The sequence below is a fragment of the Salmo salar genome, chromosome 01 (assembly GCF_965601325.2).
Source record: "Salmo salar chromosome 01, fSalSal1, whole genome shotgun sequence".
In the NCBI taxonomy this organism is placed as follows: domain Eukaryota; kingdom Metazoa; phylum Chordata; class Actinopteri; order Salmoniformes; family Salmonidae; genus Salmo; species Salmo salar.
In genome coordinates, this window is record NC_138291.1 from 46,379,528 (window position 1) to 46,396,654 (window position 17,127).

The 17,127-nt window shown below is 43.5% G+C and overlaps 1 protein-coding gene across 3 annotated transcripts in view; it reads left to right on the forward strand.

Moving 5' to 3' along the window:
* The first annotated feature begins 2,965 nt into the window (after window positions 1–2,965).
* Window positions 2,966–17,127, forward strand: part of ston2 (stonin 2) — a 53,181-nt gene continuing 39,019 nt past the window's right edge. The window contains exons 1-3 of one of the 3 annotated variants that reach the window (XM_014196283.3): window positions 2,966–3,070; window positions 9,411–9,604; window positions 14,027–14,170. In XM_014196283.3, the coding sequence (XP_014051758.1) occupies window positions 9,514–9,604; window positions 14,027–14,170 (235 nt within the window). In that variant the 5' untranslated portion in view covers window positions 2,966–3,070; window positions 9,411–9,513. Of the gene's footprint in view, window positions 3,071–9,410; window positions 9,605–14,026; window positions 14,171–17,127 lie in introns of those variants that run through there. The other 2 variants (XM_014196292.3, XM_045718446.2) reach the window with 2 other exon arrangements.

Consider the following 17,127-nt stretch of genomic DNA (forward strand, 5'->3'; position numbering starts at 1 on the left):
ATAAATCAAATCAAAGTTTATTTGTCACGTGCGCAGAATACAACAGGAGTAGACCTTACAGTGAAATGCTTACTTATAGGCTCTAACCAACAGTGCAATTAAAAAAGTATTAGGTGAACAATAGGTAAGTAAAGAAATAAAAACAACAGTAAAAAGACAGTGAAAAATAACAGTATCGAGGCTATATACAGTAGCGAGGCTATGACAGTAGTGAGGCTACATACAGGTACCGGTTAGTCGGGCTGATTGAGGTAGTATGTACATGTAGATATGGTTAAAGTGACTATGCATATATGATAAACAGAGAGTAGCAGTAGCATAAAAGAGGGGTTGGCGGGTGGTGGGTGGCGGGACACAATGCAGATAGCCCGGTTAGCCAATGTGCGGGGGAACTGGTTGGTCAGGCTAATTGAGGTAGTATGTATATATAGCATACATAGTTAAAGTGACTATGCATATATGATAAAAAGAGAGTAGCAGTAGCATAAAAGAGGGGTTGGGGGGGCCACACAATGCAAATAGCCCAGGTAGCCATTTGATTACCTGTTCAGGAGTCTTAAGGCTTGGGGGTAAAAACTGTTGAGAAGCCTTTTCGTCCTAGACTTGGCACTCCGGTACCGCTTGCCATGCGGTAGTAGAGAGAACAGTCTATGACTGGAGAGGCTGGGGTCTTTGACAATTTTTAGGGCCTTCCTCCGACACCGCCAGGTATAGAGGTCCTGGATGGCAGGCAGCTTAGCCCCAGTGATGTTCTGGGCCGTTCGCACTACCCTCTGTAGTGCCTTGCGGTCGGAGACCGAGCAGTTGCCATACCAGGCAGTGATGCAACCAGTCAGGATGCTCTCGATGTTGCAGCTGCAGAACCTTTTGAGGATCTGAGGACCCATGCCAAATCTTTTCAGTCTCCTAAGGGGGAATAGGCTTTGTCGTGCCCGCTTCACGACTGTCTTTGTGTGTTTGGACCATTCAAGTTTGTTGGTGATGTGGACACCAAGGAACTTGAAGCTCTCAACCTGCTTCACTACAGCCCCGTCGATGAGAATGGGGGCATGCTCTGTCATCCTTTTCCTCTAGTCCACAATCATCTCCTTAGTCTTGATCACGTTGAGGGATAGGTTGTTATGTTGCACCACCTGGCCAGGTCTCTGACGTCCTCCCTATAGGCTGTCTCGTCGTTGTCGGTGATCATTCCTACCACTGTTGCATCATCTGCACACTTAATGATGGTGTTGGAGTTGTGCCTGCCATGCAGTCGTGGGTAAACAGGGAGTACAGGAGGGGACTGAGCACGCACCCTTGAGGGGCTCCTGTGTTGAGGATCAGCATGGCAGATGTGTTGTTACCTATCCTCACCACCTGTGGGCGGCCCGTCAGGAAGTCCAGGATCCAGTTGCAGAGGGAGGTGTTTAGTCCCAGGATTCTTAGCTTAGTGGTGAGGTTTGAGTGTGGTGTTGAATGCTGAGCTGTAGTTAATGAATAGCTTTCTCACGTAGGTGTTCCTTTTGTCCAGGTGGGAAAGGGCAGAGTGGAGTGCAATAGAGATTGCATCATCTGTGGAATTGTTTGGGCGGTATGCAAATTGGAGTGGGTGTAGGGTTTCTGGGATAATGGTGTTGATGTGAGCCATTACTAACCTTTCAGAGCACTTAATGGCTACGGACGTGAGTGCTACGGGTCTGTAGTCATTTAGGCAGGTTGCCTTCGTGTTCTTGGGCACAGGGACTATGGTGGTCTGCTTGAAACATGTTGGTATTACAGACTCAATCAGGGACATGTTGAAAATGTCAGTGATAGATGGCAAAAAAATACAGTATACACATATGATATGAGTGATGTAAGATATGTAAACATTATTAAAGTGGCATTATTTAAAGTGGCATTGTTTAAAGTGACTAGTGATCCATTTATTGAAGTGGCCAGTGATTGGGTCTCAATGTAGGCAGCAGCCTCTCTGAGTTAGTGATTGCTGTTTAGCAGTCTGATGGCCTTGAGATAGAAGCTGTTTTTCAGTCTCTCGGTCCCAGCTTTGATGCACCCTGTACTGACCTAGCCTTCTGGATGGTAGCGGTGTGAACATGCTGTGGCTCGGGTGGTTGTTGTCCTTGATGATCTTGTTGGCCTTCCCGTGACATCGGGTGCTGTAGCTGTCATGGAGGGCAGGTAGTTGTGTACGCCGAGGAACTTAAAACTTTCCACCTTCTCCACTGCTGTCCCTATGATGTGGATAGGGGGTGCGCCCTCTGCTGTTTCCTGAAGTCCACGATCATCTCCTTTGTTTTGTTGACGTTGAGTGAGAGGTTGTTGGTAATCAAGCACACTACTGTTGTGTCGTCTGCAAACTTGATGATTGAGTTGGAGGCGTGCATGGCCACGCAGTCGTGGGTTAACAGGGAGTACAGGAGGGGGCTGAGCACGCACCTTTGTGGAGCCCCAGTGTTGCGGGTCAAGTTCTTGTGCTAACGTTGCTTCCAGTGGCAATTTGGAACTCACATTGGTTCCAGAGGCAGTTTGGAACTCAGTAGTGTTGCAATAGTGTCTGTAGTGTTGCAACCGAGGACAGACACCCTACGCACTTCAGCACTTGGCTATCGCGTTCTGTGGGCTTGTGTGGCCTACCACTTCCTAGCCAAGCTGTTGTTGCTCCTAGACGTTTTCACTTCCCAATAACAGCACTTGCAGTTGACCAGCCAGCTCTAGCCGGGCATAAATGTTTGTCTATGGAGATTGCATGGTGGTGTTCTCAATTTTATATACATGTCAGCAACGTGTGCTGCAATAGCCGAATCCACTCATTTGAATAGGTGTCCACATACTTTTCGCCATGAAGTGTATAATAATGACCTCCTCCTCACACAGATAAAAAAATAAAAGAGTTGTTTTTATTGTTCACGTCGACGTGTTAGTAGTTCACGTTTAGCGATTGGCCAATCACAAGCCGCGAGGGCAGCGCATGGTGCGTGCCCAATCCTTCCGCGTCACCGGTCTCACTCTCCGCGTCTCGTTCTGGTCGACAGTCTGGCTCAGTGTGAACACGGAGAGACTCCAGCGCTTATAACACCAAACAATATCGGTACGTAACATTGAATTATTTGTTTATCCCAAACCATTTTATATCACCTTTCCCTGTAAGGCTACACAGGGCTACATTGTTGCCAAGTGTTGCTATTTCTCGAAGTTAGTAGAGGCTCTGATTTCGTTGTGTGTGTGTGTGTGTGTGTGTGATACAATGTTGCGTGCAAGTGCGACAGGGCAAATCAGGTCGGTCAGTTGATCAACAGGTTGTTGTAGAGAAAGCAAACTGCAGCGAGTGTCGATGGAGAATCGGTCCGTAACCTGGTTGGCGATTGAGAGGAAGTTATTATTCTGTACCAAGACTGTGGGCAAACTTGAGTCTCTTGATCAATGCTTGCAGGATTCTGTCAACAGTTGCAGAGGAGTAGCCTAAAGCGTGTTTTGGTATTGGGTTATGGCCGCGTAATACATCCCACACTAACTGGTCTATATAGTCAATGGAATACACTAGACTACTTAGCCTACAGTTTAAATTGTGGAGTAGTAGACAACGGTGATAAATTGTGATAGCTCTCCTAGTTTGTACCCTATATGCCAACACAGGCGGAAAGTAGTCTGAAGCAAAGTAAACAGACTCACATACAGACCAACTGCAGTAGTGCTAGTTATTTAGCATGTCCCTGTGACTTTGTCAACATTATGCCAGCAGTATGTTTACATAGTGGAGGTAGGGTGCATGCCACAGCAGAGATGATGATGATGAGGAGGGGGGGTCGGGGTCACTGCCGAATGCTATCACAACTATGTGACAGACTTACTGTTGGAAGTGTGTGTGTGTGTGTTTAGACACTACCCCCACACAAACGCATGGTTGACAGTGCTTGTCTGGACCCTTAGCCTGGCAGTGGTGTGTGTGTCTAGGCTGGGCGCTGAGTCAGGGTTTGGAGTGCGCCCAGGGTTAGAACAATCCACCCGTCTGTTCTCCTCCTTCATTTACTCCCTCTATCCCTCTCTCCTTACCTATCCCTTCATACTCTCACCCCTCTATCCCTACTTTCACTCACATCTCTATCCCTTACACTCTATATCATCTGTGTTATCACTCCTTCCCCGTATCCCTTCATTTACCCATTCCTTTCATTGCATATTAAAATAAAGAAGACCCACCGCATCCAGCCATTTATACTGCATTCATTTCAATGGCTGTGTAGGAACACAGAGCACAGGAGAGGAATCACTGAAGACAATTCAACCATAGCCATCCATTGGATTACATGGTTGTTTTGGTTAGGGTTCATGTCTACTTGCAAAATATGTAGCCTACCCCCTTTTGGCAAACAGATTTGAAGAGGCTTCCCAAGGAGAGACAGTCTTGTAGACCGTCAGATTTGTTCAAGAATCAAAGTTCAGTCTAACCTTGTGTGGTCATTGTGTAGTCATTCATTGCGTAATTATTTTGGGTCAGAGACAGAATAGTAGAGTAGGATATGAGTTGACATGAGTGCAGTTTTGAACGCTTCACTACCTGCCCAATGAGCTGAGAGAGCTTCCGAAGAGCAGTGGGCTAGTCTCTCACAATCACCTTGATCTCTTCAGGGGGGGGGTGTGTGTGTGTGTGTGTGTGTGTGTGTGTGTGTGTGTGTGTGTGTGTGTGTGTGTGTGTGTGTGTGTGTGTGTGTGTGTGTGTGTGTGTGTGTGTGCGTGCGCGTGCGCGTGTACAATTGTTACTGTTAGGCTACTACTCAGTTTCTCAGATATGACACCTTCTTTGTCACATCGAAATCATGCAAATAAGCATGTCAAATGTGTATTGTGGTGGATTTGGAACCATAGTGTCTTTTTGGAGTACGTGTGAGGGTGTGGGCTTGATTGAAACCAAGCCTGGATGTTTGGTCTAGGCCAATACACTGTCAGTTATCATTAGTGACAGGGTGTGTACTTGGTCTGTGTAGCAGACTGTTGGAGGGAGAGAGAATCCACCAGAGAGAGGAAGGAGGGAGCTGGAGAAGTGTCTCTCTCTGTGAGAAAGAGGAGAGACATTGGCAGAACAGATGTGCATGGAGGGATACAGCCAGCCATCCTCCAGAGAAAACGAGCGAGAGCGAGACGGGGAAAAAAAAGAAAATAGAAATGGAATGAGTCAGTAATGTTTATCGGGCAGTTACAGAGGCTGTGTGTTTCCTTTTAACGTTTCCTGTCACTGTCGTCCCGTCCCCCCTCTCTTTACCCCCCCCTCTTCCGCCCAGTATCTTTCTCCTACTCTCTTGCTTTGTTTCTCTCCACCTTGCTCACGTGTATTTCTGCTGCCTCTCCCTGTCTTCTCCCCCCCCCTTTCTCCTCTCACTTTTCTCTCCTTCGGAGTGTAATATGGAATAACTGAATGTGATGGTTTTCGGCCGAATATGTATTTTCCTCTCTCCTGACCTTTCCTGACATTTTGAAGACTTATCTGTGACCTTTGCGGTGCATAGCCGATGTGAATCCTCTGTTACACACACTGTGACTGTGCCCTGGTACAAGAAATATGTATCCTCACTATCCCCAGTATTACAGTGGGAACTCAGTGGGCTTCTAGTATTTAAAGAGCAGGAAAACTCCCATGCTCTTGTTAATGAGGATTTTGATTTGGGATTCTCAGCAAAACATTCTTTTATATTCTGTGAAAGTGTTTCCTGGGGGAGTGGGGGGGGGGGGGGCAGGACAAACAGGTTGATTGTGTCCTACTCAAACTGGGTTAGGGATATTTCATTTGAAAGCTTGTAGGTGGTTCACATCAGTAATGGTTAGGGAGCCACTGCTCCAGCGGACACACTGCGTATTTGTATTCATTATGGATCCCCATTTAGTTCTTGTCAAGGCAGCAGCTACTGTTCCTGGAGTGCAGCAACATTAAGGCATTTATATACAATTAAAATAACATTACATGAGATTAGATTAGATAACAGATTTCATAACGCATTAAGTGTGCCCTCAGGCCACCACTCTACTACCACATACAGTATCTATAACACAACATCTGTGCGTATGTTATTGTATGTGTGTGTATGCGTGTGTGTCTTCACAGTGCCCGCTGTTGCGTAAGGTGTATTTTTATCTGATTTGACTGCTTACATGAGTTACTTAATGTGGAACAGCATTCCATGAAGTCATTGCTCTATATAGTGCTTCCCATAGTTTGTTCTGGACTTAGGGCCTGTGAAGAGACCTCTGGTGGCATGTCTTGTGGGTTATGCAAGGGTGTCTGAGCTGTGTGTTAGTAGTTTTAAACAGACAGCTCGGTGCATTCAACATGTCAATACTTCTCACAAATAGTAATGAAGTCAATCTCTCCTCTACTTTGAGCCAGGAGAGATTGACATCCATATTATTCATGTTAGTTCTCTGTGGACATTTAAGAGCCAGCCTTGCTGCCCTGGGAACCACACATGCGGAGATCATCCGTTCACCTCCTCTGCGTCTCACAAGACTTGTCAGTTGGAATCAAAAATCTCAAATTAGGACTCATCAGACCAAAGGACAGATTTCCACCAGTCTAATGTCCATTGCTTGTGTTTCTTGGCCAAAGCAAGTCTCTTCTTCTTATTGGTGTCCATTAGTTGTGGTTTCTTTACAGCAATTTGACCATGAAGGCCTGATTCACGCAGTCCCCTCTGAACAGTTGATGTTGAGATGTGTCTGTTACTTGAACTCTGTGAAGCATTTATTTTGGCTGCAATTTCTGAGGCTGGTAACTCTAATGAACTTATCCTCTGCAGCAGAGGTAACTCTGGGTCTTCCATTCCTGTGGCGGTCCTCATGAGAGCCAGTTTCATCGTAGCGCTTGATGGTTTTTGCGACTGCACTTTGAAAGTTCTTGACATTTTCTGCATTGACTGACCTTCATGTCTTAAAGTAATGATGGACTGTCGTTTCTCTTTGCTTATTTGAACTGTTCATAGCTGTAATATGGACTTGGTCTTTTACCAAATAGATCTTCTGTATCCCACACTTACCTTGTCACAATTGCTTGGATCAAACGTATTAAGAAGGAAATAAATTCCACAAATTAACTTTTAACAAGGTACACCTGTTAATTGAAATCCATTCCTGGTGACTACCTCATGAAGCTGGTTGAGAGAATGCCAAGAGTGTGCAAAGCTGTCATCAAGGCATCTGAAATATAAAATATATTTCTATTTGTTTAACACTTTTTTGGTTACTACATGATTCCATATGTGTTATTGTCTTCACTATTATTCTACAATTAAGAAAATAGTAAAAATAAAGAAAAACTCTAATGAGTAGGTGTGTCCAAACTTTTGACTGGTTACTATACGTTTTTCCACCAGCAGATTATGATTGATAATCTAAAATGCTCCACTTAACTCAAACAAAACATCTCCCACAATCTCTTTATTATCAATTTGTCTCAGCCAATCATCAGTCATTTGTGGTGATTGTTGAATGCCCTTCTCTATAAGTGTGCTGAAAATATGTGTTTACTTTGAAATAGCATTGTATCTGGTCATTCTTGGGTAGTGGAATTACTCTTTATTCCTTCCAGGCCTGAGGACACACACTTTCTTGTAGGTTTAGATTGAATAGTTGGCCATTAGGAGTGGCAATATCGTCTGATCTCCTCCTCAATAATTTTCCATCCAAATTGTCATACCCAGGTGGCTTGTCATTGTTGATAGACAGCCATATGTTTTTCACCTCTTCCACACTAATTTTACAGAATTCAAAATTGCTATTCTTGTATTTCATAATTTGGTCACTTATGCATGGATGTATAGGTAGTTGGCAATATCAGTGGGGTTTGTGATGAGTAAGCCATCTGATTCAATGAATGATGCAGCCGAGTTCGCCTTTTTGCCCAAAATTTCATTTAAGGTGCTCCAAAACTCAAAACTTTTACTATCATTCTTTATATCATTTATCTTTGTTTCATAGTACAGTTTCTTCTTATTTTGTTCTGTTTAGTCACATGATTTCACATTTTACAGTATGTTTGCCAATCGGCTGTGCAGCCTGACTTATTTCCCATTCCTTTGGCCTCATCCTTCTCAACCATACCATCTTTCCATTCCTCATCAATCCACAGGGATTTAACGTTTTTTTTAACCCGAATAAGCAATTTCATAAATGTGTCAAGTGCAGCGTCTGGTTGCTGTTCATTACACAAATATTCTTTACATCTTCAACATAGAAAATGTTTTGTTGTGATTCCTATGACCTCTTATACGCTATGTTAGGCCCAGGCTTTGGAACTTTGGTTTTCCTAGATATAACTACTATATTATGATCAATACATCCAATGGATTTTGATACTGGTTTAGAGCAGATTTCTGCAACATTAGTAAAGATGGGATCAATACATGTGGATGATTTCATTCCTGTGCTGTTTGTAAATACCCTGGTAGGTTGACTGACAACCTGATCCAGGTTGCAGGCACTGGTTACAGTTTGAAGCTTTTTCTTCCAGATACTGACTGTTCGCATTTGGTGGTCTATAGCAGCTTCCCAAAAGAATGGGCTTTAGGTGAGGCAGCGTTAACCTGTAGCCATATTACTTCAACAGCATTAGAAGTTAAGAACTTAACTCAATGGGAACTGAAGTGGTTAAGTACTCATAAGAGCAGGAAACAACCACTTTAGAAGGTTTTGTATCGAGGATTCTGTGGAAACCAAGTTATTTCATAGCCAGCATCATGGTCACGTCAGATCTGTAGGCTCAGGGTCTGGTAGACTAGGGTTGAGGTCTAGGACTGGCAGGCAGGGGTTGGAGAGCTGAGGCTTCCCGGATTTCAAAAGTTCCTGACACGGACACACTGACAGTGTCTTCCTGTCCTGAAGAGCACGACCCCCCCATAAATAGAATGGACATGTATTGTCAACAGCTCGATGCCGACTTTTGTTACGGCGAACTGAATGCTCATTCTCTCTCTGCTGGTTAGTCAACAGAGAGTCAGTCTATAGCATGCATCCCAAATGGCACCCTCTTCCCTATATAGTGCACTATGTAGGGAGGATGCTACCATGGACTTCCAGAAAGTGTCTGTGTTGTGTTTGAATGCAACACATGGGAAGGGAAGTTTGCTCTCTTGTGGGTGAGACCAACGTCGAATCTTTACCAAGAGTAGCTTATCTAACCAATATGCTTGTTGTCCTGTAGTTAGTGTCTAAGCAACTTTATTACAGGACTGCCTCTGGTACACACACTTCAAACGCTTTAACAGCCTCTCTGACTCCTAGGTGTCACACCTGATGTTGCCCTGGACTGAGGGTTTCTTGCTTCTCAAACAAACCTTGGTCTTCAGACCTATGTCTCAGCAGCAGGTCTATGGCTGCCAAGATTGTGCTTCAGTTTATCATTCCTCCATGTTAACTCTCTCTGTCTCTCTCCGTCTCCTCCTCAGCGTCTCCAGTTGTGCATGGATGCAGACAGGTGTGAGGGCAGGAACTAGTGGAATCTAGTGGAGTGTACACACACACACACACACAAACACACAAACACAAACCATGGCCACTGCCAGCAGAGTGGGCTCGGGAAGAGCTGGTTGGGTGGCGTTCGCAGATGAAGCTTTCGGGACGAGCACAGAGCATCAAGCAGGTACGAGTCATATTGTGAAAATCATTTAAATCCTATACTGTAGGATGAAGTTCAGGAGTAGATGTGTTTTTGTAATGTGATAATTTTATGCCTATATACAATTAAGCACATATCTACCTGGCAAGGAGATCCCTGAACACAATACTGGACCATGAAGCCAGTTCCACTGCATTTTTTCATTGTTCCCCTCCAATCAGGGACTTATTTAGACCTTTGACACCAGGTGGGTGCAATTAATTATCAGGTAGAACAGAAAACCAGCAGGCTCCGGACCTCGTAAGGTAAGAGTTGAGTACCCCTGCTTTAGATTCCCCTGAGGACCTTTGCCTGTGTGTATGGATGTGTGGTAGGGTTGGGCAGTATTCAGATTTCCATACCTTCATACCGGGATATACGGTATTACAGCAGTGCACACAAGGGACCCTATTTCTTTCTTATGCTATCAAAGTACTAGCAAATTCACATTGTGGATGCTAGCTAGCAAGCGCAAGCAAGCATAAACTAATTGCAAGGTCTAGTTGCAACCTAGCTGAAAACGTTATACAACTATTTTAAAAGGCTACTCACAGTTGATCCAGGAGGGAATTGATTGTCTCTGCTCTAACCAAGAAGCGTGATCTTGCAAGCTAGCCACCTATAGCTAGCAAGTTAGCAAACCAAATTAATAGCTGGAGCCCTGAGCTGGAGAAAATATGTTTGACACATCTTAAATAGTTAACTTAGTTATAAGATATTTAGCTGGTAAACATTTAATAGGGAATTTCAAGTGTAACTTGTCCACCTCTCTTGTGGATCCTCACGAAACCTCCGTTTGCTCCATGTGCTCTTCGAAGTGCATCTTTCCCTTTCAAGAGGATTCAACATGTAGCTCGATCGATACGATACAGGTACGATAACTTTTAGTTTGAAACGATTCAGTGCGATTTGGTTTGATTAGAGAACGACTCAATGCGATTTGGTTCAATGCGATTCGATGCACTAACTTTTGTTGCATAAACACATTCATTTTCCATTCTAAATTCAAATCTGCTGCTTATGATTCTCTTGAGCTGGGCCTTTCTGTGCTGGATCTATCTGAGCTGACTTCTCTCTCTCTCTCTCTCTCATGTGTCTGTGTGCCTGCCTCCCTCCCTCCCATATGGGAGACTAGGCGTCTAACACCCCACTAGACCAGGCATCTAACACCCCACTACCAATATCAGATTAGGGGGCGGGGGGAAATTTCACCCCATCTCCAAATCAAAAATGTTTTTTTCCTCTCGCTTCGGCCATGCAGTGCGCCTCACAAAAGTGACTGCTGTCCCCGTTCTGAAATTATTAACTTTACCCTCTATATCAAAAAATCTGTAAACTATTGCTGATGGTGAACCTGAACAATCAAAGTAAAATATGTTGTAAGCCCTGTTCAGCAGGTACTGTACACCCAGGTGAGTTGTCTCTGATCGCTTGTTTTATTCCAGTAAAACAACATTTTCAACAGCGCATAGAGTGCCTTCAGAAAGTTTTCAAACCCCTTGTCTGGTTCCACACTTTGTGTTACAGCTTGATTTTTAAAATGGATTACATTTAGATTTTGTGTCACTACGCACAATACCCTATAATGTCTAAGTGGAATTGCGTTTTGACACATTTTTTCAAATTAATAAAAAATGAAAAGCTGAAATGTCTTGAGTTAATAAGTATTCAACTACAAAGACCAGGGACGGTTTTCCATGCCTCATATAAAAAAAACAGACATTGAATATCCCTTTGAGCATGGTGAAGCTGTTAATTACACTTTGAATGGTTTATCAATCTACCCAGTCACTACAAAGATACAGGCATCCTTCTTAACTCAGTTGCTGGAGAGGAAGGAAACCGCTCAGGGATTTCACCTTGAGGCCAAATTAAAACAGAGTTTAATGGCTGTGATAGGATAAAACTGAGGATGGATCAGCAACATTCTAGTTACTCCACAATACTAACCTAAATGACAGAGTGAAAAGAAGGAACCATGTACAGAATAAAAATATTCCAAAACATGCATCCTGTTTTGCAATAAGGCGCTGAAGTAAAACTGCAACAAATGTGGCAAAGAAATGTACTTTATACACTGAATACAAAGCTGTATGTTTGGGGCAAATCCAACACGTCACTGAGTACCACTCTTCATATTTTCAAGCATGGTAGTGGCTGCATCGTGTTATGGGTATGCTAGAGTTTTTTTGGGGGGAGGGATAAAAAGAAACTGATAGAGCTAAGCACAGTCAAAATCCTAGTGGAAAACCTGGTTCAGTCTGCTTTTCAACAGACACTGGGAGACATTTACCTTTCAGCAGGACAATAATCCAAATATACACTGGAGTTGTTTACAAAGACTACACTGAATGTTCCTGAGTGGCCAAGTTACAGTTTTGACTTAAATCAGCTTGAAAATATATGGCAAGACTAGAAAATGGGTGTGTAGCAATAATCAACAACCAACTTGACAGAGCTTGAAGAATCTGGAAAAAATTATGTGCAAATATTGTACAATCCAGGTGTGCAAAGCTCTTAGACTTACCCAGAAAGACTCACAGCTGTAATCGCTGCCAAAGGTGATTCTAACATGTATTGACTCAGGGGTGTGAATACTTATGTAAATTAGATATTTCTGTATTTAATCTGTAATAAATTAGCAAATTTTTCTAATAACCTGTTTTCACTTTGTCATTATGGGGTATTGTGTGTAGAATGATGAGAGAAAAAAACGATTGAATCCATTTTTAATTCAAGGCAGTAACAGTGGAAAAAGGAAAGGGGTCTGAATATTTTCCGAATGCACAGTATACGGTATATCGCCCAAGCCTAGTGTGATGAGTATACATTTGTGTGTGTGTGTGTGTGTGTGTGTGTGTGTGTGTGTGTGGTTTGGAACATTAGTGTGTGTTATCGCCATGCTGCTACTGTACATTCTCACAATTTTATTGTCCACTCAGCTCTGGAGTCAGAAAGGGCAAGCTAGAGTGAGTTAACCCTTTACATTTGTGGGAATTGGCCTAAATAGATAAGGCTACATTGAAATGTTTCTAACAGAAGAAATATGAAAAGCATATGCATAACCATGGTAGCCATTAAAAGGGAACTGTTTGGAGATAATGGGAAAATGATTAGACTAAAGGTGAGGACACAACAGCTCACATGACAAAAGATTGAATCTTGAATATTCTGTGAATTTTACATTGACTGTACTTTTCGACTAATTTTGTTGATAAGAAATCTGAAAATACTCTGGAGACATTCAGTAACACGATAAAAATATTATTGGAAAATGTAGGGTAGGTGCAACGTGAGACAAATGTGTTAAAGGGTTTGAGTGAGAGGTCTAACTGGTGCCTCCAGGTGGACACCTCCTCTGAAGTCCATTCAATGCACTTTTATGACTCAATGAAGCAGGGGTTGGAACCAGGAGGTTGGAAATGGAAACAGGATGCATCTGAAGTCAATTTTCGAGTCTCATTTTGAGTCTGAAAACGTATGTAAATAAGGTATTTCTGTTTTTTTTATTTCACATTTATTTTTAAATCCTATAAAATCTGTTTTCGCTTTTTCATTATGGGGGTGTTGTTGATGAGGGAAAAAAATAAATAATACATTTTAGTATAAGACTGTAACAAAATGTGGAAAAACTCAAGGGTTCTGAATACTTTTCGAATGAACTGTATACCATGGCTATAATTTAACTAATTTGCTGGTTGAAATGTGTTCAACATCCACTGAAGTAGCTAGCAAGTTTACTAGATAGGACAAGTTGCCTTCCTAACCAAACAAACAGACTTGCTAGTTTAGCTAACCAAACCATCAGTCCAAGCTTTCTGTTATGAAAATCGAAATCAACAATGCCAATAATGTTTTCAATGTGACATTTACTTGCAAAAGCAGCTCAAACATAGAACATGTAAGAATAAACTACATCCATACATTTTTCTACCTGGACTCACAGGTGTTTGGCTTGCTTGTATGACATCAACACAATATTTCTTGTAATCCTCAATGTCTCATCTTTCAAGATGCATCAAGTCCTCTTAAGTTACAGCATTTCCCTCAATCAGACGACAAAACATTTGCAAAAGTTGCCCAATTAGCGGGAGGATGGGGGCAACTTCTTGTAACGAGCGCTGCTCAAGTTCAGAAGACTGTCAGTCAAAACCCATACAGAGCTGTGAAGCGGAGGCCCTGAGCTCTGACATTATGTATAGCATGCTACTGGTACAGCCACCACATTCCAATTTAGGTGCTTATCAGTGTCCAAACCTGCCATTTTCAACCCGCATACGGGTATGAGTTTAAAGGGTTAAACGAGGGATAGGGCAGAAATGTTATCATAGAAAGACATTCCCTTGGTTCATTCTGTGTGTGTGTGTGTGTGTGTGTGTGTGTGTGTGTGTGTGTGTGACACATTAGATGTGGACAGCAGCTTGCAGAGGCCTAGCCCCGCCCCTTCTGAGAACTCTTCCAGTGTTGAGCTGTTAGCCCCTCCCCCTCAGCAGAACGCATGGGTCTTATTCGAAGAGAAGCCCTGGCCCTCGCCCAATCCGCAGGTAAAAGGTAATTACTCACTCACTAGCGCTTTTCTAGCTCTGTAGAATTCTGTACATTGTGAAAGGGACTCTCACGTACTTTTGGTCACAGGTTCCCCCTGTCATGATGATTTGGTCACCTCCTATTTCTCCTTCTGTTCTTCCTCTTCCCTACCGTCCCTCTTCTCTCCGTCCATGCTTTGATCTCCTCCACTGTTGTCTTCTCCTCTGTTGTTTTTGCTTTGTTTCTCCCTGTCATCTTCATCTTAACACGAATGTCTCCCTCCTCTTCGCTCTCCTTCATCTCCACCTCCCTCTGTGTTCACTCGTCCTACTCCTTGGTATTTATCGCTGCCTTCCTTCTTCTCCACCCTCCTCTACTCTCTCCTCCTCTTCACCTCTGGCGTCTCCCTTGAAAACGACAGACCGAGATAGGCGTCTGTTGTCTATTCAGTGCAGTAGAGTATGCTGGGTAATGGCACCCTGCTCGATGGCTGCCACCCAGGAGTGTACAGTATGTGTTGCTCTCTCTGCTGGTCTCTGAAGTGATGCACTAACACACACGACACAGTCAGCACCAACACACACCAAGGCTGAAAAGTAGCCATTGTACCACACATACCCACATGGGGGGGAGGAGGAAAGGGTCAATCAGGGAAATTGACATCTCCAAATATTTGATCTTTAGAAAATTGAAAAACATGTATTTTTGTATAGTGTACACGACCAACGTTAAAAATCACAGAATCGTAATTCCAACAAAACATTTAACATTTTCACCAAAGTTTCTTTTTTTTGTGTGGTTGTTTATGGAAGTCATTCTTGATGACCAAAACTGCATTTAAACTAGCAGACAATCGTCATTGGTATTGGGGGTATCTATGCCCCATACTCATTTGTAAAAGTCTTGGTTAACAAACTAACAGTAGATACTCCCATTGAGTCATTAGAACACTAGCTAACTACATGTAACTTCCAAAATAAAGGAAACGCCAACAAAAACTGTGTTAATGGAGGTCTGAACATTTTCATGGGGGCTTGGTCATTACCTAATGCAGCGGCTATGACTGAAGCCAAATGAGCGCCGTCTTGGGGGTTGGTTTAATGTGGGTGTCTCTTGTGTGTGTTCGCACATGGAAAGCATTTATACATTCAGTACACTCACCCTTCTACACTGAACAAAAATATAAACGCAACACGCAACAATTTCAAAGATTTTACAGATTTACAGTTCAGGAACTCAGTCAATTGAAATAAATTCATTAGGCCCTAATATATGGATTTCACATGACTGGGAATACAGATATGCATCTGTTGGTCACAGATACCTTAAAAAAACAAAAATAGGGGCGTGGGTCAGAAAACCAGTCAGTGTCTGGTGTGACCACCATTTGCCTCATGCAGTGCAACACATCTCCTTCGCATAGGGTTGATCAGGCTGTTGATTATTGCCTGTGGAATGTTGTCCCACTCCTCTTTAATGTCTGTGTGAAGTTGCTGGATATTGATGGGAACTGGAACACGCTGTCGCACATGTCGATCCAGAGCTTCCCACAATTGCTCAATGGGTGACATGTCTGGTGAGTATACAGGCCATGGAAGAACTGAGACATTTTCAGCTTCCAGGAATTGTGTACCTCTGCTTGCAACATGAGGCTGTGCATTATCATGCTGATACGTGAGGTGATGGCGGCGGATGAATGGCACGACAATGGGCCTCAGGATGTCGTTACGGTATGTGTGTGCATTCAATATGCCATTGATAAAATGCAATTGTGTTCGTTGTCCCTAGCTTATGCCTGCCCATACCATAACCCCACCGCCAACATGGGGCACTCTGTTCACAACGTTGACATCAGCAATCCGCGCGCCCACAAGACGCCATGCATGCCGTCTAGTCGGTACTGTTGAAACCTGACATTCATCCGTGAAGAGCACACTTCTCCAGTGTGCCAGTGGCCAGCGAAGGTGAGCATTTGCCCACTGAAGTCAGTTATGACGGCAAACTACAGTCCGGTCATGACCCTGGTGAAGTTGACGAGTTCGCAGATGAGCTTCCCTGAGACGGTTTTTGACAGTTGTGCAGACATTCCTTGGTTGTGCAAACCCACAGTTGTCCGGGGGGCTGGTCTCAGATGATCACGCCGGTGAAGAAGCTGGATGTGGAGGTCCTGGGCTGGCGTGGTTACACTTGGTTTGCGATTGTCAGTCCGGTTGGACGTACTGCCAAATTCTCTAAAAGGACGTTGTAGGCAGCTTATGGTCAAGAAATTTCAATGAATTTCTCTGGCAACAGCTCTGGTGAACATTCCTGCAGTCAGCATGTCAATTGCACGGCCCCTCAAGACTTGATATGCCACACCTGTCAGGTGGATGGATTATCTTGGCAAAGGAGAAATGCTCACTAACAGGGATGTAAACAAATTGTGCACAACATTTGAGAGAAATACGCTTTTTGTGCATATGGAACATTTCTGGGATCTTTTATTTCAGCTCATGAAACGTGGGACCAACACTTTACATATTGCGTTTATATTTTTGTTCATTATAGAATCGTTCCATACTCCAAGTCGATATTTACGTCATAAGAAGGGATGCCCCTCTTATGATATAACCTGGTCAAAAATCCCAATCTACGGTTCGCAATGCTTCCACGTAGGGAAATGGGGCCTGGAAGAAGAGCCCTAGTGGCTTCAGGCTACTCGGCGTGTGAAATGTGGGGAACCGGTGTCCAAGTACGCTACACGTAGCTATGTGTGTGGAAAACATTTCATCACAGGTAAGACATTAGCTGTATAGTCTGTTTGTGTTGTTGGTCTTGGCTAGCTCAATGTTCCGGTCGGTAGCTAGCTAGCACTCACTCGTGGCAGCTAGCACCGTCATAAATGGGGCATAAGGGAAGCCCTACAATATTATGTTTGTCTAAGTAGTGCGAAGGCTCGGGAGCAGGCAGTGTTGAAAGGTCATCTTTAGACATGTACTTTT